General features: G+C 41.7%; 1 protein-coding gene across 1 annotated transcript in view; it reads left to right on the forward strand.

Moving 5' to 3' along the window:
• The window catches only part of LOC118788669 (NACHT, LRR and PYD domains-containing protein 12-like), a 61,187-nt gene that overhangs the window by 22,718 nt on the left and 12,006 nt on the right, over positions 1 to 26,463 (forward strand). The window contains exons 5-10 of the mRNA XM_036544654.1: positions 6,579 to 6,633; positions 7,187 to 7,247; positions 7,461 to 9,243; positions 10,939 to 11,109; positions 12,508 to 12,684; positions 14,594 to 14,767. Of these exons, the coding sequence (XP_036400547.1) occupies positions 6,579 to 6,633; positions 7,187 to 7,247; positions 7,461 to 9,243; positions 10,939 to 11,109; positions 12,508 to 12,684; positions 14,594 to 14,767 (2,421 nt within the window). The remainder of the gene's footprint in view (positions 1 to 6,578; positions 6,634 to 7,186; positions 7,248 to 7,460; positions 9,244 to 10,938; positions 11,110 to 12,507; positions 12,685 to 14,593; positions 14,768 to 26,463) is intronic.

The raw sequence follows: 26,463 nt of genomic DNA on the forward strand, positions 1-26,463 counted from the left end.
GCCAAGGTGAGGTCACTATTACCAAGACAGAGGTCCCAACAGTTTGAACCAAGCCCAGTGTCCCAAGATACTGTAGGAAACTCCGGAAATAGCCTTCATGGGTACAGTTTGTCAAACATTTTGAAATCTTAAACCGATCGTAGTATGTGTTTTCCTGCAATTCCATTCCATCTTCCTGCAATTAAATTGAGAAGTCCAGTCTCCATGTGCTGTTACCAGGGTCAGCCTGCAGAGGGCAGTGTCCCAAGCTCTTACATCAGATTTGAGGAGGTTTTGGATGGATATGGTTAAACATTTTGAAATCTTAAACAGATCGTAGTATGTGTTTGCCTACAATCCCATGCAATTAACATGTAGAACAGCTATGATGACAATTTCCTCAGTGTATAATTATGTGTGTTTAATCTGAGAGAAACAGCCATGTGTAGTTGAAAGTCCTGTCTCCGTGTGCTGTTACCAGGGTCAGCCTGCAGAGGGCAGCATCCCCGGTACCCAGCTGTCAGTCTGTGAAGAGTGACTGCTCCATGGAGCCTCCCTTGGGGTTTAGCGAAGGACATCTTCCCACTGAGCCAAGGTGAGGTCACTATGCCCAAGACAGAGGTCCCAACAGTTTGAACCGAGCCCAGTGTCCCAAGATCTGTCCTGAGCTTTGAACCAGTTTTGGATAAATATGATGAAACTGCTTTTATCTGAGTCTGATTGGCTTCACGATTCCTGACGTTATAAGAGGAAGCAAATGATTCTTTTCTTTCTCAGATATGAAACACAAGTTCATGATTCAGTTCTTTTCACAAAGTAATGGATTACAGCACTTAGCTCAAAGGTTTCATATGGTATCACTCAAGTGTAGTGGAATTCATCAGGTTTTTCATTTCTTATTTCTTGTTTATGAAATTCATTCTTTAAAAAAAGTGTTCACAAGTTTTTATTTTAGTAGTCCTTTCTGTTAGAATTAAGGGTATATTTACACAGATCTAGTACATGAAACAACAGTTAGATATAGAGGAGTTCTCAAGGCACATTAGACTTTGACCGTCCCTCCTGTGTGTTTATAGATTGAGGGAGCTTTGATTTGATGTTCCAGGAAAATTAAGGAAAAGCAGAAGCTGTTATGGAAGGAAATGGCAGTGGCCCATATTTTGGCCTTAATCATGTGCTGATATGAGATCATGTCCAGCTTGTACATGTTTAGGTGAGGTCACACAGCATTGATGTAAATGGTTGTGTTGAGCTAGACCTCAGGCTCGTTGTAGTTATTACTGTAGGAAACTCTGGAAATAGCCTTCATGGGTACAGTTTGTCACACATTTTGAAATCTTAAACCCATCGTAGTATGCGTTTTCCTGCAATTCCATTCCATTTTCCTGCAATTAAATTGAGATATGCGTGTGATGAGCAGTTGGAAGTCCAGTCTCCATGTGCTGTTACCAGGGTTAGCCTGCAGAGGGCAGTGTCCCAAGCTCTTACATCAGATTTGAGGAGGTTTTGGATGGATATGGTTAAACATTTTGAAATCTTAAACAGATCGTAGTATGTGTTTGCCTACAATCCCATGCACTTAACATGTAGAACAGCTATGATGACAATTTCCTCAGTGTATAATTATGTGTGTTTAATCTGAGAGAAACAGCCATGTGTAGTTGAATGTCCTGTCTCCGTGTGCTGTTACCAGGGTCAGCCTGCAGAGGGCAGCGTCCCCGGTACCCAGCTGTCAGTCTGTGAAGAGTGACTGCTCCATGGAGCCTCCCTTGGGGTTTAGCGAGGGACATCTTCCCACTGAGCCAAGGTGAGGTCACTATGCCCAAGACAGAGGTCCCAACAGTTTGAACCGAGCCCAGTGTCCCAAGATCTGTCCTGAGCTTTGAACCAGTTTTGGATAAATATGATGAAACTGCTTTTATCTGAGTCTGATCGGCTTCACAATTCCTGACGTTATAAGAGGAAGCAAATGATTCTTTTCTTTCTCAGATATGAAACACAAGTTCATGATTAAATTCTTTTCACAAAGTAATGGATTACAGCACTTAGCTCAAAGGTTTCATATGGTATCACTCAAGTGTAGTGGAATTTATCAGGTTTTTAATTTCTTATTTCTTGTTTATAAAATTCATTCTTTTAAAAAAGTGTTCACAAGTTTTTATTTTAGTAGTCTTTTCTGTTAGAATTAAGGGTATATTTACACAGATCTAGTACATGAAATATCAGTTAGATATAGAGGAGTTCTCAAGGCACATTAGACATGATTGTAGCCGCTAGTTGGTTAGCAATCTCAAGAGCTTAGTCAATTTTTAAGATCTTTTCCATGTAGGAAGCTTAGTAGCTGGCTAAAAATGAACTAGCCGGCTCCTTAGCGCTGTAAACCAGTTAGCTGGCCAGAGAGTCAGCCAGCAGGTAAAGGAAGTTGGCTGAGAGTAGAATTAGGGGAGTAACTGGCACGAATGTGAAATGCGGACAATCTCATGGTTTCACTATATTTTTATTCAAAAAGTATTTAATTTCAGTAGATGGAAGGACTGTTACCTCTATGACAGCGACTTCTGTGGCATTAATTTGACCGTCCCTCCTGTGTGTTTGTAGACTGAGGTAGCTTTGATTTGATGTTCCAGGAAAATTAAGGAGAAGCAGAAGCTGTTATGGCAGGAACATTTACATTTATTTATTTAGCAGACGCTTTTATCCAAAGCGACTTACAAAAGTGCATACAGTAGGTACAGCGACAGTACGGGGACAGGATGTGTACAGTTCCACAATGAGACAGTTCTCAGCTGAGAGCAAGGTCTGTTTGAGGACGCAGTACTATCAGATTTTTACAATTACAGCCTAAAGGGCAACTAGTACGATACACTTTCGAACGGCAAACTTCAACATCTTCAAACCGCACAATGAGCGTCAGGGTAAGGGCGGCAACAAGAGACAAAATTTAAAAGCACAATTTAAAAAGCACAGCAATTTACGACAGCACTGATGGGAGGGGGGGGGGGCAGCAATTGTGTGCTGGGTCAGTCCAGGTAGAGTCTGAAGAGGTGCGTCTTCAGGCCCCGTCTGAAGGACTGGGGTGAAGAAGCTGTCCGTAGCGAGACCGGGAGTTCGTTCCACCACTGGGGAGCGATGTAGGCGAAACGCCGATGTCTGGCAGAACGAGCACCTCCTGCCTTGACCATGCAGGGAGCAAGGCGTCCAGTTGCTGCTGAGCATAGGGGTCGGGCTGGTGTGTAGGGCTGGATGAGTTCTTGGAGGTAGGCAGGGGCTGTCCTGTTGACTGCAGAGAAGGCGAGGTGTAATGTAAATGTAAATGTAAATGTTATGGCAGGAAGTGGCAGTGGCCCATATTTTGGCCTTAATCATGTGCTGATATGAGATCATGTCCAGCTTGTACATGTTTAGGTGAGGTCACACAGCACTGATGTAAATGGTTGTGATGAGATAGGCCTCAGGCTCGTTGTAGTTATTACTGTAGGAAGCTCCGGAGATAGCCTACATGGGTACAGTTTGTCACACATTTTGAAATCTTAAACCCATCGTAGTATGTGTTTTCCTGCAATTCCATTCCATTTTCCTGCAATTAAATTGAGATAAGTGTGTGATGAGCAGTTGGAAGTCCAGTCTCCATGTGCTGTTACCAGGGTCAGCCTGCAGAGATCAGAGTCACCAGTGCCCAGCTGTCAGTCTGTGAAGAGTGACTGCTCCATGGAGCCTCCCTTGGGGTTTAGCAAAGGACATCTTCCCACTGAGCCAAGGTGAGGTCACTATGCCCAAGACAGAGGTCCCAACAGTTTGAACCGAGCCCAGTGTCCCAAGATCTTACATCAGATTTGAGGAGGTTTTGGATTGATATGGTTAAACATTTTGAAATCTTAAACAGATCGTAGTATGTGTTTGCCTACAATCCCATGCACTTAACATGTAGAACAGCTATGATGACAATTTCCTCAGTGTATAATTATGTGTGTTTAATCTGAGAGAAACAGCCATGTGTAGTTGAAAGTCCTGTCTCCATGTGCTGTTACCAGGGTCAGCCTGCAGAGGGCAGCGTCCCCGGTACCCAGCTGTCAGTCTGTGAAGAGTGACTTCTCCATGGACCCTCCCTTGAAGTTTAGCGAAGGACATCTTCCCACTGAGCCAAGGTGAGGCAATTATGCCCAAAACAGAGGTCCCAACAGTTTGAACCGAGCCCAGTGTCCCAAGATCTGTCCTGAGCTTTGAACCAGTTTTGGATAAATATGATGAAACTGCTTTTATCTGAGTCTGATCGGCTTCACAATTCCTGACGTTATAAGAGGAAGCAAATGATTCTTTTCTTTTTCAGATATGAAACACAAGTACAAGTGCTTTTCACAAAGTAATGGATTACAGCACTTAGCTCAAAGGTTTCATATGGTATCACTCAAATGTAATGGAATTTATCAGGTTTTTCATTTCTTGTTTCTTGTTTATAACGTTCATTCTTTTAAAAAAAGTGTTCACAAGTTTTTATTTTGGTAGTCTTTTCTGTTAGAATTAAGGGCATATTTACGCAGATCTAGTACATGAAACATTAGATATAGAGGAATTCACAAGGCACAATCGACATGAATGTAGCTAGCTGGTTAGTAATGTCAAGAGCTTAGCCAATTTTCAAGATCTTTTCCAGGTAGGAAGCTTAGTAACTGGCTAAAGCTGAACTAGCTGGCTACCTAGCACTGCTAACCTGTTAGTTAGCCTGGACAGTCAACCAGCAAGTAAGGTAGTTGGCTGAGAGTAGAATTGTCCCATGATCTTACATGAGATTTAGCCAGTTCTGCATAGATATGGTTAAACTGCTTTTATTTTTGTATGATCTGCTCCATGGTTCATGACATCAGAATAGAAAGCAAATGATTTTGCTTGTTTATAATGACATATAAAAGCCCAGTACATAGTTAAAACCTTTTAGCACTCAGCTCTACAAATTGATATAGTGTCACTTGAGTGTAGTGTAAAGTGTCTTTTTCATTCCCTGAACTGATACTTTCATATCAGAATGCAGAGTTTATGTAAACAGATCTGGCATATGAAGTATTTTTCACGTTAGATTGTTCACAAGGCACAATCGACATGAATGCTTTGCTTTGACACTATGAGCCGGCTCCCGTCTGAGAGCCGATTTCTTTTTCTTTTTTTTTTTTGTTAATTAATACAAGACAATATTAGGTTGATCGGCCACAGGAATGCGGGAATTGTAACACATTTATGCATGAGGACCAGATGCACCGTGTTTAGTGTAGCGAAACGTTAATTTACAACATTCAATACAAATAAAACGTTATATTAATAATTTATAACTAATAATAATAATTAATAATTTATATTATATATATATATATATATATATATATAATATTATTATGAAAATATTAATACGTCAATATTAAAACATTCAATACACGTGTAATAGTGTTTGATATTTTTACATTAATGTTTTTTTATACCAAACCTAATGTAAAATAACGGTATTCTGGAAATTATAAGGTTTAGTATAATCACATTGAATAATTTAAGTGATATACGTGCACACAGTGCAATTATGAGGCACACAAAATACCTAATTCATGTCATGTCATGTGACTTAAATGCGAAAAATGTGTTTCCATTTCAATTTTGCGAAATACTGCTTTGTCGAATCGTCTGAAAAACCACCTCAGGCGAGCGTGTAAACTTTTTTGCGATATTTGAGATTTTTTTCGAAATTCACGTGTTTCCATTACTCCTTTTTTAGTTTGCAATTTCAAATTGCGCATTAAGCAGGGTAATGGAAACGCACCTAGTACTGGCACGGATCTCACTCCAAGCTGAGATCAAAACTTGAGAGCCCTGCAATAAATACAGGAACCAGCCTTGGGCAAATTGCACACATCCAAACTGAAAAGAGTGAGTCCCCCTCTGAAGCCACACACCTGCATTTAAAGCCTGCTGATCAGAGCAGGTGTGGCTCGTTAACCAATAGCTGGTTCAGGGTAAGACTCCCTGTCCAACACATCTCTGCTCTTCCTCACTTTACAACCCAGTCAGACTGCAAACAGTCTTATGTCTCACTTGCCCTGGTCTACAGTCAGACAGAGTGTGTCTGTAGTTCGTCACAGTGTGTTTCTCCTGTATGGGTCCTGACTGTGCTTTTGCAGATCTGTTCCAGAGTGTGTCTGTAACCATGTGCTCTTCATGATGATTAAATGAGCTGGTGATGTGATAAGATAAATGTGCATAAATGAAAGGCCATAGAGGTCATTTCTGCCAGGAAACACTGGAACATAAAGACCCTTCTGTTTGCTCTGTCTGCTACATTTCTCCTTAAATCCTACATCCCAGTAGGAGGTCAGTGAGTATTTATGGAGCCAAAGCAGGTTCACTGCGGGTAAAATATTCTGTGGAAGTAATGAAGCTCTGTGATGCTTTTAAGCAGGTGTCTAATCATATAATGTTAAAAATATTAGCTTGGTTTTCATTACATTACATTACATTATCTGCCTTTAGCAGATACTCTTATCCAGAGTGACTTACTTCGGTTTTCCTTTTTCCATCTTGCTAACTGAGCACTGATTAAATGTGTATTCCTGTGTCTGCAGTGAGCTGTCAGACCTCCAGTCCAGCTCTACGGTGTGTGAGCAGATGAGCCAGCAGGTAAAGGACTTCACTCATTCACCTGAATCTGCCTGCACCTGGAGTCACTCATTCACCTGAACCTGTCTGCACCTGGAGTCACTCATTCACCTGACTGCCTGCACCTGGAGTCACTCATTCACCTGACTGCCTACAGCTGGAGTCACCCTTTCACTTCAGTCTGTCTTTACCTGGAGTCACAAATTCACCTCAGTGTGTCCAGGTTTTACATATTCTTCTAACTGTGACCTGTACTGTATTCACTCATTTACCTGTATCTGTCAGCCTTTATTCATTCATTCATTTGACTTTGTAGTCCTCATATTCACTGACTGGCTGGATTGTCTGTCCTTTCGCCCCTCATTCTTCTGAATCTGTCTGTCCAGTACAAAGCTATTCACCTGTCTGTGTCACATACTCAGTCATTCATCTGACTTCACTGGAAAAAAGCTTTAATGTTTCTCCTAGTAATATTCTGAATTGCATTTTCTTCAATGATTTTTTTGTCTTCATTTATTCTTTTTAATTCTATATTCTTAAGGTGTTGTTAACTGGTGTCTTTATTTCTCTGCAGTCTGTGATTGTAGATGCCTCACCCCTGTGTTCCAATGATCAGGAGCTGGAAGCAGAAAATAGTAAGATTTTTCACACAAATCAAAAGGAATCATCTGCACAGAGTCATCTCTTAGAAAACTTCACCAATTTCTCTCACCCACTCCATCACTATCTACAGACACACCACTGCTGTTTAGTACCACAGCCTACAGACACACTACTGCTGTTTAATACATTAATACTCTCACCCTTCAGCAACAGTCTATTCTGAAAATGCCTCCATTTTTGCACAGAAGGAGTCCAAGAGAACCTGAAATCCAGTCTGAAGAAGAGGTTTGAGCAGATATTTGAAGGGGTTGCTACATCAGGAAAACACACCCTCCTCAACAATATTTACACAGAGCTCTACATCACAGAGGGGGACAGTGAGGGAATCAACAATGAACATGAGGTGTGGCAGATTGAGACAGTATCCAGGAAACAGAACACCCAAGACACTGCAATCAAGTGCAATGACATCTTTAAGCTCTTACCTGGACAAGAGAAACCCATCAGAACTGTGCTGACGAAGGGGATTGCTGGCATTGGAAAAACAGTCTCTGTGCAGAAGTTCATTCTCGACTGGGCAGAAGGAGAAGCCAATCAGGATATTCGTTTCATGTTTGTTCTTCCTTTTCGGGAGCTGAACTTGATTAATGATGAGCAATACAGTCTGCTTGGGCTTCTGCATGTCTTCCACCCTGAAATGAAAGAGATTGAAAACATCAGGTCTGATGCTGACAAAGTTTTGTTCATCTTTGATGGTCTGGATGAAAGCAGATTTCCCTTCAATTTCCAGCAGAACGAGACGCTGTCTGATGTAACAAAGACATCCTCAGTGGCCGTGCTGCTGACAAACCTCATTAAGGGGAATCTGCTTCCCTCTGCTCTCCTCTGGATCACCTGCCGGCCAGCAGCAGCCAATCAGATCCCTCCCAAATACATCCACCGGCTGACAGAAATACAAGGGTTCAATGACTCACAGAAGAAGGAGTACTTCAGGAAGAGATTCAATGATGAGATCCAGGCCAGTAGAATTATCTCTCACATGAAATCATGCAAGAGTCTCTACATCATGTGTCACATACCAGTCTTCTGTTGGATTTCTGCAACTGTTCTGGAGCGACTGTTGGGTGAAGCTGACTGTGGAGAAATCCCTAAAACTCTGACTGGAATGTACACCCACTTCCTGCTCCTTCAGTCCGGCATCAAGAATCAGAAATATCAGGGAAGAAACGAGACAGATCCACGAAAGCTTCTGGCACTGGATAAAGACATTATTCTGAAACTGGGGCAGCTGGCTTTTCAACACCTGGAAAATGGCATTCTCATGTTCTATGAAGAGGACCTGAGAAAGTGTGGCATTGATGTCACTGAAGCGTCAGTGTACTCTGGGGTGTGCACAGAAATCTTTAAAGAGGAGTCTGTGCTGTATCAGAAGAAGGTGTACTGCTTTGTGCATCTGAGCATCCAAGAGTATCTGGCTGCTTTGTATGTCTTTCACTTATACGTAAGCCAGAATGTGAACGTATTGAAGTCCATTTTTGGTCAAAAATCTGAAATCACTGAATTGTCACTGTATGACTTGCATAAGAGAGCTGTTCAGAAGGCCTTGGAGAGTAAGAATGGACACCTGGACCTTTTCCTGCGATTCCTTCTTGGCCTCTCACTGGATTCCAATCAGAACCTTCTGAAAGGCGTTCTGACACAGACAGGAAGTAATTCAGAGAGCATCCAGGAAACAGTCCAGTACATAAAGGGTTTGAGGAAGAAGGATTCCTCCCCAGAGAGGTGCATCAATCTGCTCCACTGTCTGGCTGAACTGAATGATGATTCACTTATGGAGGAGGTCCAAAAGTACCTGAGCTCAGAAAGTCGTTCTGGTGAATGGATCTCACCTGTGCACTGCACTGCCCTGGCCTATATGCTCCTGATGTCAGAGGAGGTGCTGGATGAGCTTGACCTGAGGAAATACAACACCTCAGACGAGGGGCACAGGAGACTGGTTCCAGCTGTGTGGTGCTGCAGAAAGGCTCTGTGAGTATTAACATGAGTATCACCTTTCTAATATACCATGGTTAATGTGAAAACATGTATGTTAGAATATGATACTGTATATATAGATATACCATGTTGCCATATAATTAAAATCTCTTTCAATTGTCTTTTCAATGCTCAAACCATTAAATAATCACAATTAAAAAAAAATCAAATAACATTTGTAGAGATAATATTAAAACTGCCTGTACTGGCAAGACAGTGTAATGTATTTCAGAAATGTGACCCGTTTCCACTTTAGTGTTACATTGGAATATTGAATTTTTGAATGCCATTAATTTAGATATTTTCCCTAAATATAATGTCTTCCTATTTCTTGGTAGTGAAACAAAAATCTTTTCTCAGTATTTTTGTTCACTGCTTTATTATGGACCACCAGTCATTTTTGCTACTGTTGCAGTTACAGCTGTAATGTAGGGCAGCATAATTAAGATCCAGGGGCCTCATTTATAAAGCAGGCCTGCTTCCAGAACAGTACAGTACTGCCTCTTCCTAAATATTTGTATGCTGCTGAGCCCAGCAATGGAGAGCCCAACTAGGTGCAATACTGCTGTACAGAGGCAAGTCCTCCCAATGCGTGGTTTTCTGGACACAGGGAGCTTTCAGAGGGAGCCCAGTGATAGGTCTGCATGTCCCCATCACTAAGGAGCATTATGGCTGATGCACAGAGCAGAATCATTCACATCACAACTCAATATACTCACTTCCTCTACACTGCAGAAACACACATCAGTAGGACATCAAAGCGAATTTACAGTCTGTATTTTTCATGAGTGCCTCTCTCACCATGTAGCCATCTTCATCTCTTCAGCTGTTCCTTTTGTTATTACAGCTTCATTTTAAGGAATTGGAATCTCTGTTCCTCAGTGTTTAAAGATGTTGAAGGGATGTAAAACAAAATCTGTTTTAAAATAGTTTAAATGGCAGTTAGTCAGGAAACCTGGACACCTTGTACTTTTCATTTAATGTTAAAGTGAATTTTTGCAGCAGGACTGTTTTGCGATTGAGGTCCTCAATAGGCATTCCTGTATTTTTCACATTCAAAATGAGCAGTAAAAACATGTCAGAAGATTGACACAGCATTTTCCTCTAATTGTAAATACCATCATTCTCCTTGTTCATGCTGAAAGGTGATTGACCAACCTTAGTCCCACAAAGAAACATCCTGCTATTTCCTTGGCAATGTTGCACCTGAGCTCTGGCCTAGGAGTCAGAACTGAGCAGGGGATTTGAGAGTCTCTCACCACACCCACAGGCCGATTTGATCTTGAGAGTGGTGGCAATCTCGCTGACGGGAATGCTGTTTTGTGGGGATGGAAGCAGCAGCAGGTGGCTGGGTTATCAGGAACCTCAGGAGTAGCAGAGAGTCTCACAGCAGTCAGACACAGTGATGGAGGATTTAGTTCTGGGAGGAGGACCAACACTTCCACAGACACGGCACCACAATCAGTGCTGGGATGATCAAGTCATTAAAATCAGTCAAATTGATAGGACAGAAGAAATTAAATGTTGTTAGTTGATTGAAATAATAAAACATTTTAAAGCTTTTCAGGGTTTTTCATACAAATAAAAGACAACCAGTGATAACTTTTCCCTCAAACACATTTTGAAGTTGTTTTTGTTATAAAGAATGTTTGATTATAAATGCTTTTTTCTGTCTTTCTATCTTTTCAGGCTCAGTGGCTGTAACCTTACAGGCGAGTCCATTGAAATTGTGGCCTCAGCTCTGCGGTCAGCCACCTCACCCCTGAGAGAGCTGGACCTCAGCTCCTGTAACCTGGGAGAATCAGGGGTGAAGCTGCTGAGTGCTGCACTGACGAGTCCAAACTGTAAACTACAGACTCTGGATCTCAGCTACAAAAACCTGGGAGACTCAGGATTGAAGCTGCTCTGTGCTGCACTCAGTCCAAACAGTAAACTACAGACACTGAGGTGAGTGGTGCTGTTAAATTGTCCTACATTATTAACCTTTTAGTGGAGGGAAGCCTTCAATAGATGCCGGGGAAATAGCATGAATTACCTGCATGACAGGTGATACTTAAAATATCTGCTCACCCCACCATGATCAACAACCCAGGAGACTGCAGTTACTCCTATTCACTCCAGAGGGCGATGTCACTGTGAAAGTGAATGAAGTTAAACTAATGTAGTTTACATTAAGCCAATGACTACCGACAGCTTTCCCTTTAGAACCTAGGCAGTTCATAGATATCTGGGTGCTCCACTTGTGTTATCAGAGCTAAATGCTCCTTTGGCCAATCAAATATGCAAAGCAAATGTTGGGTAACAATGATGTGTCTGCAGGGGTTGATGGTATCAGCACTGGAAAGCACATTAGGATGGCAGGTATGCCATCTGCCTTCTGTACTCAGAGGCTGGCAGGGTGTTTCTCATACCTTTACAACACCAAGAGTTAGGCTCTTATAGGGATTTCCTACAGAAATGACCACAAAGAGGTCTGACTCATGACTTCTATAACATATATCCTATCAGAATTCAGAGAACTTCATACAGCCATATCTTCTGTCTATCCTTGCTCTACCTACCTGACTGAACTCATCAGTAGCACTTTTGATAAGCTGAGCACACCTGATTTAATCAAGCAGCAAGGATAGATAGAAGATATGCAGGACAGTGGGCCTCCAGGAGTAGGATTGAGAAACAGTGCCATATTGCACTTTCCTGCTTATCTTCCTCTTCTGTTCCAGTTTTCTACTGCATTACATCATCACAAATACTCTGATACTTCAAATAATGTTTTTTGCCATTGGGCTGTCTTATCTTCAGCTTATTTCTGCATCTGTTCATTGTAGCCTATTGGAAAGCATTGCAGCTAGTACCAGTCATAGGCACATACACACATACACACACACACATACACACATGCGCATGTGCACACTCACACAAACACACATATAAACACACACACACTCACTCACACAAAAACAGACAGACACACACACACACATGCTAACAGACACACACAAATACTTGTGATAAAACAGTTCATCTCAATTCTAACAAAAAAAATCACATCTACAGCAAAAATTGTAATGCTGCATTAATTTGATCAAAAAGAGTTTTTTGTGAAAATGATTTATTGGAGTTCTGTTTACCATAGGCCTGTTCTGTCGTAGTGGCAGAAAAGGTATCATGTTGATTGTACGGTTATACTTCTTTTATTATCAAATTCAGGGAGTGTATGCATTTATATAATGAGCAGAAATTCTGTCTCCCTCTGCACAGACTGGGTTGCTGTAATCTCACAGAGAGTTGCTGTGATGATCTGGCCTCAGTCCTGCGCTCACAACACTCAGAGCTGAGAGAGCTGGAGCTGAGAGACAATGACCTGCAGGATTCAGGAGTGAGAGCGCTCTCTGCTGGACTGGAGGATCCACACTGTAAACTACAGAGACTGGGGTGAGGAGCATAATAATGTAGTTAACTCCTGATTATCTAGGCTAATGGAATGGAGCCATGGCACAGATAATCAACAAAACGTTACTTTAATCTTTTGATGTCTATCCACCATTTAAAAAAACAAATAACCTTTAGTTTGAAATAGCATGCTCTTAGACAGATATAGCAAGATGCACAATACATCAAATCCAAAGTTTCCATTTGAATGTGTGGTGAGTGTTAGACTGAGCCCTTCCCCCAACCCTCCCATGTGACTGGAAGGGTCTAAAAGCACTCTACACTAGTTTACAACATAACTCAGTATCTTACTGACCTCTTGTAATACTTCTCAATAACTACTCTTAGCATAGCGATGCACTTATTTGGAAGTCACTCTGGGTCGGCGTCTGCTAAATAATTTAAAGGTTTAAAGTTGTTGACCTTCAGTAGTTGGTGTGAGAAATATAGATTCTGAAGTGTCAAATTGTTGAATCCTGCATGCAGCATTAGTGGTACAAAGCTGTTGATATACACAGTAGATGTTGAGGCTGAGTCTCTGGAGGGCAGATCATATGTTTGTTGTACCCCTTTCCAAGCTCTGTAACCAGCCCATAGCCACTCACCCGATGACTCCACTGTGATCTCTCCCTCACAGAATGGAATTGCAGACAAGAGTATATGTGCACGTTTAAAATACTGAGCCACCTGGTACTGGCAGTGTCTAGCATCCATACTGTCATTGCACAGAGCTGGGCTGCTGCCAGTAATGATACATTTACATTTACCTTTATTCATTTGGCAGATGCTTTTATCCAAAGAAACTTAACTTTGAGTGAGTGATGCCATTCTTAGGCCACCTGAAACACCATGAGGATTTCACCTGGGGACTAATCAGTGTATTTGTGACCAATGCCTGTGTTTTGTCAACATTTACCTTGTAACCTCAGTAAAATCCAAAATTTCCAAGGCCCATAGTTGGCTCAGAGGTTGAATTTGAATCGATAAGATTACATATTTATGAGAGGACATTGACAACTTATATACCCCTTGCCCCCCTTTACTCAAGTAATGTCTTACGTAATGTTTGTCCTAGGATTTGTCCTAGGTTCTACACTGACAGGAATGAAAACCTCATTTGCTTTTCCAGTGCTAGTCCTCCAATGCTTGGCCTGTCTGAGGCTTTTTACTGATGCATAGGTGACGAGTCTCCCTCTCAGTTTTACTTTGGCTGCCTCACCCATGATACTAGGTGGTATATCTGGGCTGTGGTTAAACTCCATGTATGGCATAAACGTAGCTCAGATGTAGGCTTGACCTCTAGTCTCACCTAATTGTGAAGTTTTTAATCATCAGTGGCTTGAAGAAAAACATTGACCAACGTCTGAAACTAGGTGAAGGGGTGAATGCACCAACATATTAGAACCCATTTCCCCTGGGTTCATGCACCGGAGATTAAACTGTGGAATTAGTTGCAAATATGCACTTTTTATTGCATTATTATATTCATTATTAGTAACAGAACAGTGTTGGTAATGGAGGTATTGTCCTGTGGAAACAGATTTAATTAAATATAGCAGCAGGGCATGTTCTCTTTGCATATAATGTATTCTCATCTGGTTGGCCACGAAGTGACCAGATGTGATGACTAGACCAATTAAAGGAGGATGCACATTGTATGTGAAGGGAAAGGTCATGTGCTTTACCTAATTACAGTATTGATCAGTTTAACGTCATACTTGTCAGTCATGCTTGCTGTTAATTTTTTGACGGTCAAATGACATTTTTTCAAGGGTCCCACCATCATGCATGAATATTATTATTGTTCTCCGCTGCAGTCTCCATGTACTGAGTGTCAGATATTCTGGTAATTTCTCCTGCTTTTCCTCCAGAGCTGTGACAGTGAAGAGCTCTTCTCTCCTTCTCTCTGCAGGCTGTCAGGCTGTCTAGTCACAGAGAGAGGCTGTGCTTCTCTGGCTTCAGCTCTGCGTTCAAACCTCTCACACCTGAGAGAGCTGGATCTGAGCTACAACCACCCAGGAGACTCAGGAGTGAGAGCGCTCTCTGCTGGAGTGGAGGACCCCAGCTTTAAACTGGAGACACTGCTGTAAGCAGAGTTCTGCTCCTTTGTGTGTGTAGAGTTCTGGTGCATTAATGGAAAACATAGTGAGATGTGTAAGATGGTGCCCAGTGTTCCCATCTGATCAGTAGAGTCCTGGCAGTGTGTGGAGCTCTCCCATTGTTAAAGAGCTCTGAGTTTCCACACTGCATTTCATAGACATGTGTGTTTCTCAGTCTCTGTTCTTCTGTTCCTAGTGTGGACCATGGAGAAGAGATTATGCTCAGACCAGGACCAAGGAAATGTAAGATACACACACACACACTCATAAGCACACACACATACACACACACACACACGCTAACATACACACACACACACACACACACTTGTGATAAAACAGCTCATGTTAATTCTAACAAAAAATCAAATCTACAGAAACACATACACGAACAGACAGATACACACACGAAGAGACACAAACACATACACCCCCACATACACGCGCGCACACACACAAGCAGATACACACACAAACACGAATGAACACACAACCACACAAACACACACATACACGAACATGCACAAAAATACAAACACACACAGACGCATGCGTGTGTAGTGCGTGCGTGCGCATGTGTGTGTGTGTAGTGCGTGCGTGCGCACGTGTGTGTGTAAGTATGTTTGCGTGTGTGTGTGTGTAGTGCGTGCGTGTGTGTGTGTGTGTGTATGTTTGCATCTGTATGTATGTGTGTGATGCTGATCTCCTGGTTCTGATCCAGTAGACTGTGTTGGAGATGTTGCCTCATCTAACCTCCTTCCTGTCTGCAGATGCCTGCCAGCTCACACTGGACCCCAACACAGCACACAGAGAGCTGTCTCTATCTGAGGGGGACAGGAAGGTGACACCCACACCGGAGAGAGAGCAGCCATATCCTGATCACCCAGAGAGATTTGACTCCATACCGCAGGTGCTGTGCAGAGAGGGTCTGTCTGGGACTCGCTGTTACTGGGAGGCTGAGTGGAGCGGGGAGGGGTCGGCTGATATTGCAGTGGCATATAAAGGAATCAGCAGGAAAGGAGAGGGTTCGGACAGTGAGTTTGGATACAATGATCAGTCCTGGAGTCTGTACTGCAGAGATGACGGGTTATCTGCTCTGCACAGTGATAACCACACTTCCATACCCGCCCCCTCCTCCCGCTTCCGCAGAGTAGGAGTGTATCTGGACTGGCCGGCCGGCACTCTGTCCTTCTACAGCGTCTCCTCTGACACTCTGACCCACCTGCACACTTTCCACACCACATTCACTCAACCCCTCTATCCTGGGTTTAGAGTTTGGAAGGGCTCCTCAGTGTCCCTGTGTATGCAGGGATAGACTCCTGTATCCTGGAGGAGTTGATGGGAAGTTTTCCGTTTTCCAGTCCTGCTACCTCGCTGCCCTGCCCATCAAAGCCAACTGCGTTCCAAGAACCGGACATCCTAGGAGACATTCTTATAATCACTCTGCTGTTAACTACTATTGTCTGTCAGTCGTAAATGCCTTAAAGTACATTGCATAACTTGTCTCTAACTCTATCTGCCCAGTGCCGGCCAGAAGCAGATGGGCCCCCCCTCTGAGCCCGGTTCTGCTCAAGGTTTCTTCCTGATAGGGAGTTTTTCCTTGCCACTGTTGCCTTAGGCTTGCTCTCAGGGGGTCTCAGGCCTGGGAACAATGTAAAGCTGCTTTGTGACAACTTGTGTTGTAAAAAGCGCTATACAAATAAAAATGAATTGAATTGAAAGTTATTCATTGTGGTCATGACAACATAAATCTCCACATTAAAACTGACAGTGTACAAACACTGGAGGGCACACTCATCCACTTCGATATAGACCCTAAACTGACTACTTTATGAGCTTCTAATGTATAATTTGATCTGTTCAGAAGAATGTCCAAATAAACTACTTCATCTTACTATTTTTCTGAGTCATGTCTGCCACCTCATTTCATAATAGATATCTATCTCATTTAATGTCTGACATCTCATTTGCATAAACCCGAACACGTGTATACCTTAGCTAGCATGTCTGGATGCAAACGGGAAAACATGTAACAAGCTGTACAACAAACGTCATAACCTTTTCAGTTGCAAGTTGAACAAAATTTGCACAAAGTTCTCTAGAGTGGGTGAATCTGAATACAAAAGAAAGCCAAATTGCAGAAGGAGCTGTAGAAAAATATGACCTAAAAGACAGCCACATTTCAGATGTGCCAGCTCATGTTGGCTACCATAGAGAAAGCTACGTGCAGTATGCCAACAAAAGAAATATTGAAAGAGCCCGCAAGAGGTGAGAAAAGACAGTACAGGAAGATGAAGGTTTGTAAAGCAGCTTTAACCCGGTTAACTGTAGTTGTACTGTAACTATAGTTTGACCGTATACATTTGTGTGTATAAATGCTAAGAATCCATTTTAAGCTGAATCATCAAAAACAAAAGGCACGTTCATTGTTTTAGCCTCACAGATAGGTCAGGGTCAGATCAGGTCCAGAAGACATCTGATACCAGGGCTGAGCATCTGGGGTTACCTGGGGAAACAGATTAGGAGAGTTGTAAACAAACTATAACTTTGGAAGCATTGCAGATGATGTAAACGTCTGTAATAAATGTTATCTCTTCCACTTCAATCTCTGTCTAGTCTGGTCAATTATAGGCCAAGTGAAGATACACTTAGCCTACTGTGACATTGTACTGTCATTGTAATGACATTGTACGCTCTTGGGTACAACATGCTACCCCAGACAGGAATAGGAGACAACTTGAAGTATAAGTGTGATGACAATGCATTTAGTAGCTTGCCAATATTGACTGCATCAAAGATGTAACAAAGTATTAAGTATTACTATTAAAAAGAATATATGAATTTGAATATGAATGAAAGTTAAATTAAACACCTTACCTGACAGCAGTATCCGCAGCTTCTGAGCTACAGTCGTCAATTCCTCTGATCCCTTTGTTTACTTCCTATTTGAACGACTATCATTGGCAGATTTCAAGTCAGGTGACGCTAGAACGAGTTTTTGATTGGTTTGCAGTATAGTACTCCCTACCGTTTGCCTAATCAGTTCATGAAACGTAAGTTTAGTTTTCATAAAAATCACTCAGGATCGATCATTTCAAAAACTAAACCAGATAGCAGCCTTTGGCCACCGCCTAAAACACTTCCTCTCCTTCCTACAGCTACTTCTTACCTGCCTTTTCTGAGTTTGATTGCTAAGGCTGAACATGAAAGAAACGCCTCCTCATTTGCATAATGAGGATGAAATGCATGAAGAAATGTGAAAAGACAAAGAAACGCATGAGGAAATGCAAAGAATTGCATAAAGAAATGTAAAAAAAAATGCATAAAGAAATGTAAAAAGAAGAAACCAAAAAGAAATGTAAAAAGAAATGTATAAGGAAGAAGAAATGCATAAAGAAATGTAAAAATAAATGTATATTATTTTTTGAGAAATACATAAAGAAATGTCTATTCTTTTTGTTGGCGAGGGTGTGTACTGGTTCAAGGGTGGAGGTTGGCCGTCGCCACAGTGTCGGTCAGAACACAGGGAGACAGGGCACAGCTGATCCTTTAAAGGTTTACTGTATTTTGGGCTAAGCTCAACCACCTTGCAGGTTTGTGCGTGTGTGTGGTCTGAACAAGAAGGTAGACATACATAATATTAATCACCCAGCACTATACAACTATAACAATATCACTATACAGACATATACAGGCATAGAACACTGGGCAAACAATACAGTAAACTACACAGGGTTATAATATGTACAATAGTGCAATCAGATAAAGCATAACTGTCATACTGCTATACAAGACAGGATGCAGTACCTTAATGTAACGTAATCCTGCAAGCTACCACTGGGATACATTTACATTCACGCAGAGTAGAGCTGAGTATATGTTACTAATCGTCACTACGCAGTATAATATTCAGTTCTAAACACTGCTAACCGTAATAGATGTCTGCACATATTGCTTTAAACATAACGACAAGCATCTAAACAATACCGCGAGTCTACCGCTCATTAAAACCAATTTCGGAGGGCTATTCCCGCTTTACTCCGCAGTAAACAATAATTAACAAGGATTACAACGATAAAAACTTACATCATGCAATAATGGAGAACCTGGTAAATAAATCCACTTACTTTACAGTCATGAACGCACACAGGGAAAGGTATATAATTCGCTAACTATACGGTAAACTTAACAGCTCTCTCTATCGCCACTTTGCGTCCGGCTCGAACTTTATTTTCTCCGTTTCGCCTCGCGGTCGTACACTGCGCTCGGATTGGCTGATCGTCTGCATGGCTTTCACTTGGATAGGGTATGAAACTCAGTTAAGGGGCCTCACTCCTTTACACTTTTTGATTCATGTATTTATTTCTTTATTTATTTTTGTTAGCTATGTTAACTGGATTGGGAAAATCATGGATGTTGGTGGTGCGTGTGCGTTAATATAAACTCCCCTTTCCCACTCTTCAAAACTTCACCTTAAGCTTCACCTTTACCCCCGGGGAACGGATTCTGATACGGTGGCAATATTACATTTTCAGTGATGTGGTTTAATTACACTGTAACATCACTAACAGCAGCCACTCCTCATTCACTCATTTACATTGTGCCTTTACAATTTTTTACATTTACATTTAACCGTGCAAATATGGAATGGAAACCTCAAAATGCTGACTGTTAGTACAGCGAGTGTAGAAAAAAAGCAGTATGCGAGTTTCTCTCTTTAATACAGTGTGCGTGTGTGCGTCTCTAATAGACAGATAAGATATAGTGCGCAGGGACGGCGCAAGCTATTTCCCTATCAGAATGTTGTTGAAAACGAAACCGAAAGTTTTTCAGCAATCGCCATTTCAGGAGACGTTTGTTTTAAAGCTATGGCAAGATCTTTTTAAGGTAAGAAAATTGGTGCATCAAAATAAATCCAGATGCCATAGGTTGTTCTTTTGTAATGGGAGACTAAATCAAACCGCACTCTAACTACATTAACACCTGTTCTTGTTCCCTTGTTTGTGATTCATTGCTAGATTGGTGGAATGGTGGAACCGAATGCCGTTAAGAAATCCACCAAATCCAACATATTCAGCCGAGACATAGAGCTAGTTTGGTGTGAGCAGTAATGAAAGATGACAGAGAACACAGCACCGAATTTTAAAGCGTTAACCTGCTTTATAAACCAGAAGGGGTTGTAGATTTAAGGGCGGATGCTCTGAAACTGTAACTTCTATCATAACTTCAGCATATGTTAGCCTATAAGATAAAGCTTTCCGTAGGGTACGTGCAGGCGTATTGTATACGATAGGCTGTAATCGCTGTTTGCTGGAATACTACAGGAGTTGGGAGTTAAACGTTCTCAGCTAGGGAGTATCGAGGCATAAATTGCCCGTAAACGCTGATCTCGGACCAGATTCTCCAAACACAGTTTTAACCTTAACAATTAAAAGCGAAACAGCAGACTGGTCCTAGATCAGCGCTTCCGGGCAACTTCTGCTTGAAAGAAAAACAAGAAGCAAGAGTTTTGACGCAGATAAGAATCCGCGGCGTTCAACGCAGCATCTACAGGGTTTGTATGACAGAATAGTAACCACCTGAATCTCATATCTGCGTAATTTTAGTATGCGTACGTTTTAATCTGAATTTGCAAGGGGCTAAATATATGTGAAAAATAAAGAGAACTCTTACGGTGGACATTTTAGGGTGATACAGTTCTAGGATTAGTATTCGCAAAACCTATTCCAAATTTTTATTGGATGTTTTAGTTTATTATTTTTTTAATGTGTCGAATAGGTCTACTGTCACTGTGTGTTTTTGACTTTAAAGAGTTTTGGTGGCCAGAGGTGATTTATCGTCCCAGAGTATTGTAATGAGTTGAATGCTCCAGTATAGTTTAAATCTGAGCTGAGATGCTTAATATAAACTGGAGATAAGGTGGGAGTCCCCTGACATGGGGAAATAATTTATTTCTGTTATTAACTGAATTATTACTGTATTGTTTGTATAATGAACCTTCTACATCATTGCCGAATGGTTTGAAAATACACTTTTTGTATGTTGTGTAGCCTACTTGTGTTTTTTCTGTGCTTAACCGTTGCCAAAATATGAGAGGCAACACAAACACAGGAAACACTACCTGTAAATGTATCATTACTTCCAACCTGTTCCCCTTTATCCTCATTGATTAACAATAAAACAAATAATTTACAGAATAACTGACACCAGTCGCGTAAATAGAGTAGCCTAAATGATTATGCTCGCGAAACAGCGCAAATTGTCAGTAGTTTGTGTGCTTGCGAAAGCTACAACGGGAGATTGTTTAATTAACAAAGAGGCCTGTGTTTCTAAACGTTATTGTTCATTGCAATCAACCTAACCTAAAAGTTTATTCTCAGTCATTTAAATCGATCTAACTAAATTTAGCTCCGTTTTGTAATTTGAATTTCGTAAAACAAGAAAGCTATAATGTGGAACATTTAAGAGAAAACTTTGGGATTACTTGCCACTGAATTATTCAAATTGCCATCCTTGTTAATTGTGACGTCAACATCACACGGATGCCATAAGTATAAACACACACACATGCCTAGCGTTAATGTTGAACATGGGGCAAAAATTCAGTGATTGTGTTTTTATTTATTTATTTGCTGTTCATAGAAGCCATGGAAAGTGAAGAGGAAGGAGAAGAGTTGGGTGTGGCCTCTGAAATGTACTGCCCTCTCGATGCAGCAGTGGACCCACAAAGCAAGAGGTGAGGAGAAAGACTGTGAGACAGGAAGAGACACGCACACAAAAACACACACACATGTGCATGAACAAACGCACACACAGACACACGAACAGAAACACGCACACACACACTCACACACACACACACGCAGAAACACACACACACACAAACAGACAAACACGCATGAACATACACACACACATAAACACACACATGCACACACACAGACATGTGCATATGTGTGTGTGTGTGTGTGCATATGTATGTGTGTGCCTGTGTGCGTGCAGATGTGTGTGTGTGTCTTTGTGTGCACGAGTGTGTGTGTATGTGAGTGTGCGTGTGTGTGCTTGCGTGTGTGTGTGTGTGTGCGTGGCTGCAAATGTGTGTGTGTGTGTGTGTGTGTGTGTGTGTGTGTGTGTGTGATTGCGTGTGTGTGTGTGTGTGCGTGGCTGCAAATGTGTGTGTGTGTGTGTTTGTGTATGTGTGTGTGTGTGTGTGTGTGTGCGTGGGCGCGCGCGCATGTGCGTATATGCATGCAGGCATCAAAGACTGATCGGGCTCATGATAGGGTCAGAACTGATCATACGGGATTCAGAGGTGAAGTTCTCATGTCTGCAGACCAGCGTTTATGATTAAATAACATTTCTTGCAAAGCAGAAACAAATCAAACCAGACATCTTTACTGGTTGGTTCTCACAGGTCTGCCAACCAGGAAAGAGCAAACTAAAACAACAAAGACAGAACAAAAAAATCTTTGACCTGTGGCCATTGTCCCTTTTCAGCAATACTTGCAGGGTTTTCAGTTTGAGGGTTTCTGTCTGCTCTCGCTCCTGCTGCTGAACGCAGCCAGTGTACCCTGACAGGGTCAGTCACCTGCATCCTGCCCAGGTGTGCTGCTCCTTCTGCGGCACAGAGTCAGTCACCTGCATCCTGCCCAGGTGTGCTGCTCCTTCTGCGGCACAGAGGCTGGGGATGCCCTCCCCTCACCCCTCCCCACAGACAGACGTGTACAACAAAAAGTGTTTATACAGATCTAAATCCATGACTGTCAGAGATACTGATGCTGTAAATGAAGTGAGCAGCACTGATAGACGAAGAGACAATGAAAGCTCTACACAATGTCGCAAATTTTTACAGAGGGAACACTTTCTGTGCCGGTTCATGTAAGTGTACATTGGTTCGTCGCTGAACAAAACTTCTGTGATCAATGGAGTCCTGTCTCCCTGTGCTGTTACCAGGGTCAGCCTGCAGAGGGCAGCGTCCCCGGTACCCAGCTGTCAGTCTGTGAAGAGTGACAAGTCCATGGAGCCTCCCTTGGCGTTTAGCGAAGGACATCTTCCCACTGAGCCAAGGTGAGGTCACTATGCCCAAGACAGAGGTGCCAACAGTTTGTACCGAGCCCAGTGTCCCAAGATCTGTCCTGAGCTTTGAACCAGTTTTGGATAAATATGATGAAACTGCTTTTATCTGAGTCTGATCGGCTTCACAATTCCTGACGTTATAAGAGGAAGCAAATGATTTTCTGTTCTTTCTCAGATATGAAACACAAGTACATGATTAAATTCTTTTCACAAAGTAATGGATTACAGCACTTAGCTCAAAGGTTTCATATGGTATCACTCAAGTGTAGTGGAATTTATCAGGTTTTTCATTTCTTGTTTCTTGTTTATAAAATTCATTCTTTTAAAAAAGTGTTCACAAGTTTTTATTTTGGTAGTCTTTTCTGTTAGAATTAAGGGTATATTTACACAGATCTAGTACATGAAATATCAGTCAGATATAGAGGAGTTCTCAAGGCACATTAGACATGATTGTAGCCGCTAGTTGGTTAGCAATCTCAAGAGCTTAGTCAATTTTTAAGATCTTTTCCAGGTAGGAAGCTTAGTAGCTGGCTAAAAATGAACTAGCCGGCTCCTTAGCACTGTAAACCAGTTAGCTGGCCAGAGAGTCAGCCAGCAGGTAAAGGAAGTTGGCTGAGAGTAGAATTAGGGGAGTAACTGGCTCGAATGTAAAATGCAGACAATCTCATGGTTTCACTATATTTTTATTCAAAAAGTATTTAATTTCAGCAGATGGAAGGACTGTTACCTCTTTTACATCGACTTCTGTGGCATTAATTTGACCGTCCCTCCTGTATATTTATAGACTGAGGTAGCTTTGATTTGATGTTCCAGGAAAATTAAGGAGAAGCAGAAGCTGTTATGGAAGGAAGTGGCAGTGGCCCATATTTTGGCCTTAATCATGTGCTGACATGAGATCATATCCAGCTTGTACATGTTTAGGTGAGGTCACACAGCACTGATGTAAATGGTTGTGATGAGCTAGACCTCAGGCTCGTTGTAGTTATTACTGTAGGAAACTCCGGAGATAGCCTACATGGGTACAGTTTGTCACACATTTTGAAATCTTAAACCCATCGTAGTATGTGTTTTCCTGCAATTTCATTACATTCTCCTGCAATTAAATTGAGATGAACATGTGATGAGCAGTTGGAAGTCCAGTCTCCATGTGCTGTTACCAGGGTCAGCCTGCAGAGGGCAGTGTCCCAAGATCTTACATCAGATTTGAGGAGGTTTTGGATGGATATGGTTAAACATTTTGAAATCTTAAACAGATCGTAGTATGTGTTTGCCTACAATCCCATGCACTTAACATGTAGAACAGATATGATCACAATTTCCTCAGTGTATAATTATTTGTGTTTAATCTGAGAGAAACAGCCATGTGTAGTTGAATGTCCTGTCTCCGTGTGCTGTTACCAGGGTCAGCCTGCAGAGGGCAGTGTCCCCGGTACCCAGCTGTCAGTCTGTGAAGAGTGACAAGTCCATGGAGCCTCCCTTGGCGTTTAGCGAAGGACATCTTCCCACTGAGCCAAGGTGAGGTCACTATGCCCAAGACAGAGGTCCCAACAGTTTGAACCGAGCCCAGTGTCCCAAGATCTGTCCTGAGCTTTGAACCAGTTTTGGATAAATATGATGAAACTGTGAAGTCTGATCGGCTTCACAATTCCTGACGTTATAAGAGGAAGCAAATGATTTTCTGTTCTTTTTCAGATATGAAACACAAGTTCATGATTAAATTCTTTTCACAAAGTAATGGATTACAGCACTTAGCACAAAGGTTTCATATGGTATCACTCAAGTGTAGTGGAATTTATCAGGTTTTTCATTTCTTATTTCTTGTTTATAAAATTCATTCTTTTAAAAAAGTGTTCACAAGTTTTTATTTTAGTAGTCTTTTCTGTTAGAATTAAGGGTATATTTACACAGATCTAGTACATGAAATATCAGTCAGATATAGAGGAGTTCTCAAGGCATATTAGACATGATTGTAGCCGCTAGTTGGTTAGCAATCTCAAGAGCTTAGTCAATTTTTAAGATCTTTTCCAGGTAGGAAGCTTAGTAGCTGGCTAAAAATGAACTAGCCGGCTCCTTAGCACTGTAAACCAGTTAGCTGGCCAGACAGTCAGGCAGCAGGTAAAGGAAGTTGGCTGAGAGTAGAATTAGGGGAGTAACTGGCTCGAATGTAAAATGCAGACAATCTCATGGTTTCACTATATTTTTATTCAAAAAGTATTTAATTTCAGCAGATGGAAGGACTGTTACCTCTTTGACATCGACTTCTGTGGCATTAATTTGACCGTCCCTCCTGTATAGTTATAGACTGAGGTAGCTTTGATTTGATGTTCCAGGAAAATTAAGGAGAAGCAGCTGTTATGGAAGGAAGTGGCAGTGGCCCATATTTTGGCCTTAATCATGTGCTGACATGAGATCATATCCAGCTTGTACATGTTTAGGTGAGGTCACACAGCATTGATGCAAATGTTTGTGTTGAGCTAGACCTCAGGCTCGTTGTAGTTATTACTGTAGGAAACTCCGGAAATAGCCTACATGGGTACAGTTTGTCACACATTTTGAAATCTTAAACCCATCGTAGTATGTGTTTTCCTGCAATTTCATTACATTCTCCTGCAATTAAATTAAGATGAACATGTGATGAGCAGTTGGAAGTCCAGTCTCCATGTGCTGTTACCAGGGTCAGCCTGCAGAGGGCAGTGTCCCAAGATCTTACATCAGATTTGAGGAGGTTTTGGATGGATATGGTTAAACATTTTGAAATCCTAAACAGATCGTAGTATGTGTTTGCCTACAATCCCATGCACTTAACATGTAGAACAGCTATGATGACAATTTCCTCAGTGTATAATTATTTGTGTTTAATCTGAGAGAAACAGCCATGTGTAGTTGAAAGTCCTGTCTCCGTGTGCTGTTACCAGGGTCAGCCTGCAGAGGGCAGCGTCCCCGGTACCCAGCTGTCAGTCTGTGAAGAGTGACAAGTCCATGGAGCCTCCCTTGGCGTTTAGCGAAGGACATCTTCCCACTGAGCCAAGGTGAGGTCACTATGCCCAAGACAGAGGTCCCAACAGTTTGAACCGAGCCCAGTGTCCCAAGATCTGTCCTGAGCTTTGAACCAGTTTTGGATAAATATGATGAAACTGCTTTTATCTGAGTCTGATCGGCTTCACAATTCCTGACGTTATAAGAGGAAGCAAATGATTCTTTTCTTTCTCAGATATGAAACACAAGTACATGATTAAATTCTTTTCACAAAGTAATGGATTACAGCACTTAGCTCAAAGGTTTCATATGGTATCACTCAAGTGTAGTGGAATTTATCAGGTTTTTCATTTCTTGTTTCTTGTTTATAAAATTCATTCTTTTAAAAAAGTGTTCACAAGTTTATATTTTAGTAGTCTTTGGATGGATATGAAGGAGGGGGATTGTTGCCCTGACTTCCATGTAACAGTAGGTCTTTCTGTGGTGTGGAAGGTTTGAGCAGCTCGACACAGTGAATCTACATTTTGAACGCCAACGTGCCGTCTTCACTTTCTCCGGTGTGTAATTTGATTATTAAATAAGAGTTGAGATTACGCAGGAGGTTACAGCCTACATGTGCACGCAATGCAGC

The sequence above is a fragment of the Megalops cyprinoides genome, chromosome 1 (genome assembly GCF_013368585.1).
Source record: "Megalops cyprinoides isolate fMegCyp1 chromosome 1, fMegCyp1.pri, whole genome shotgun sequence".
NCBI lineage: Eukaryota > Metazoa > Chordata > Actinopteri > Elopiformes > Megalopidae > Megalops > Megalops cyprinoides.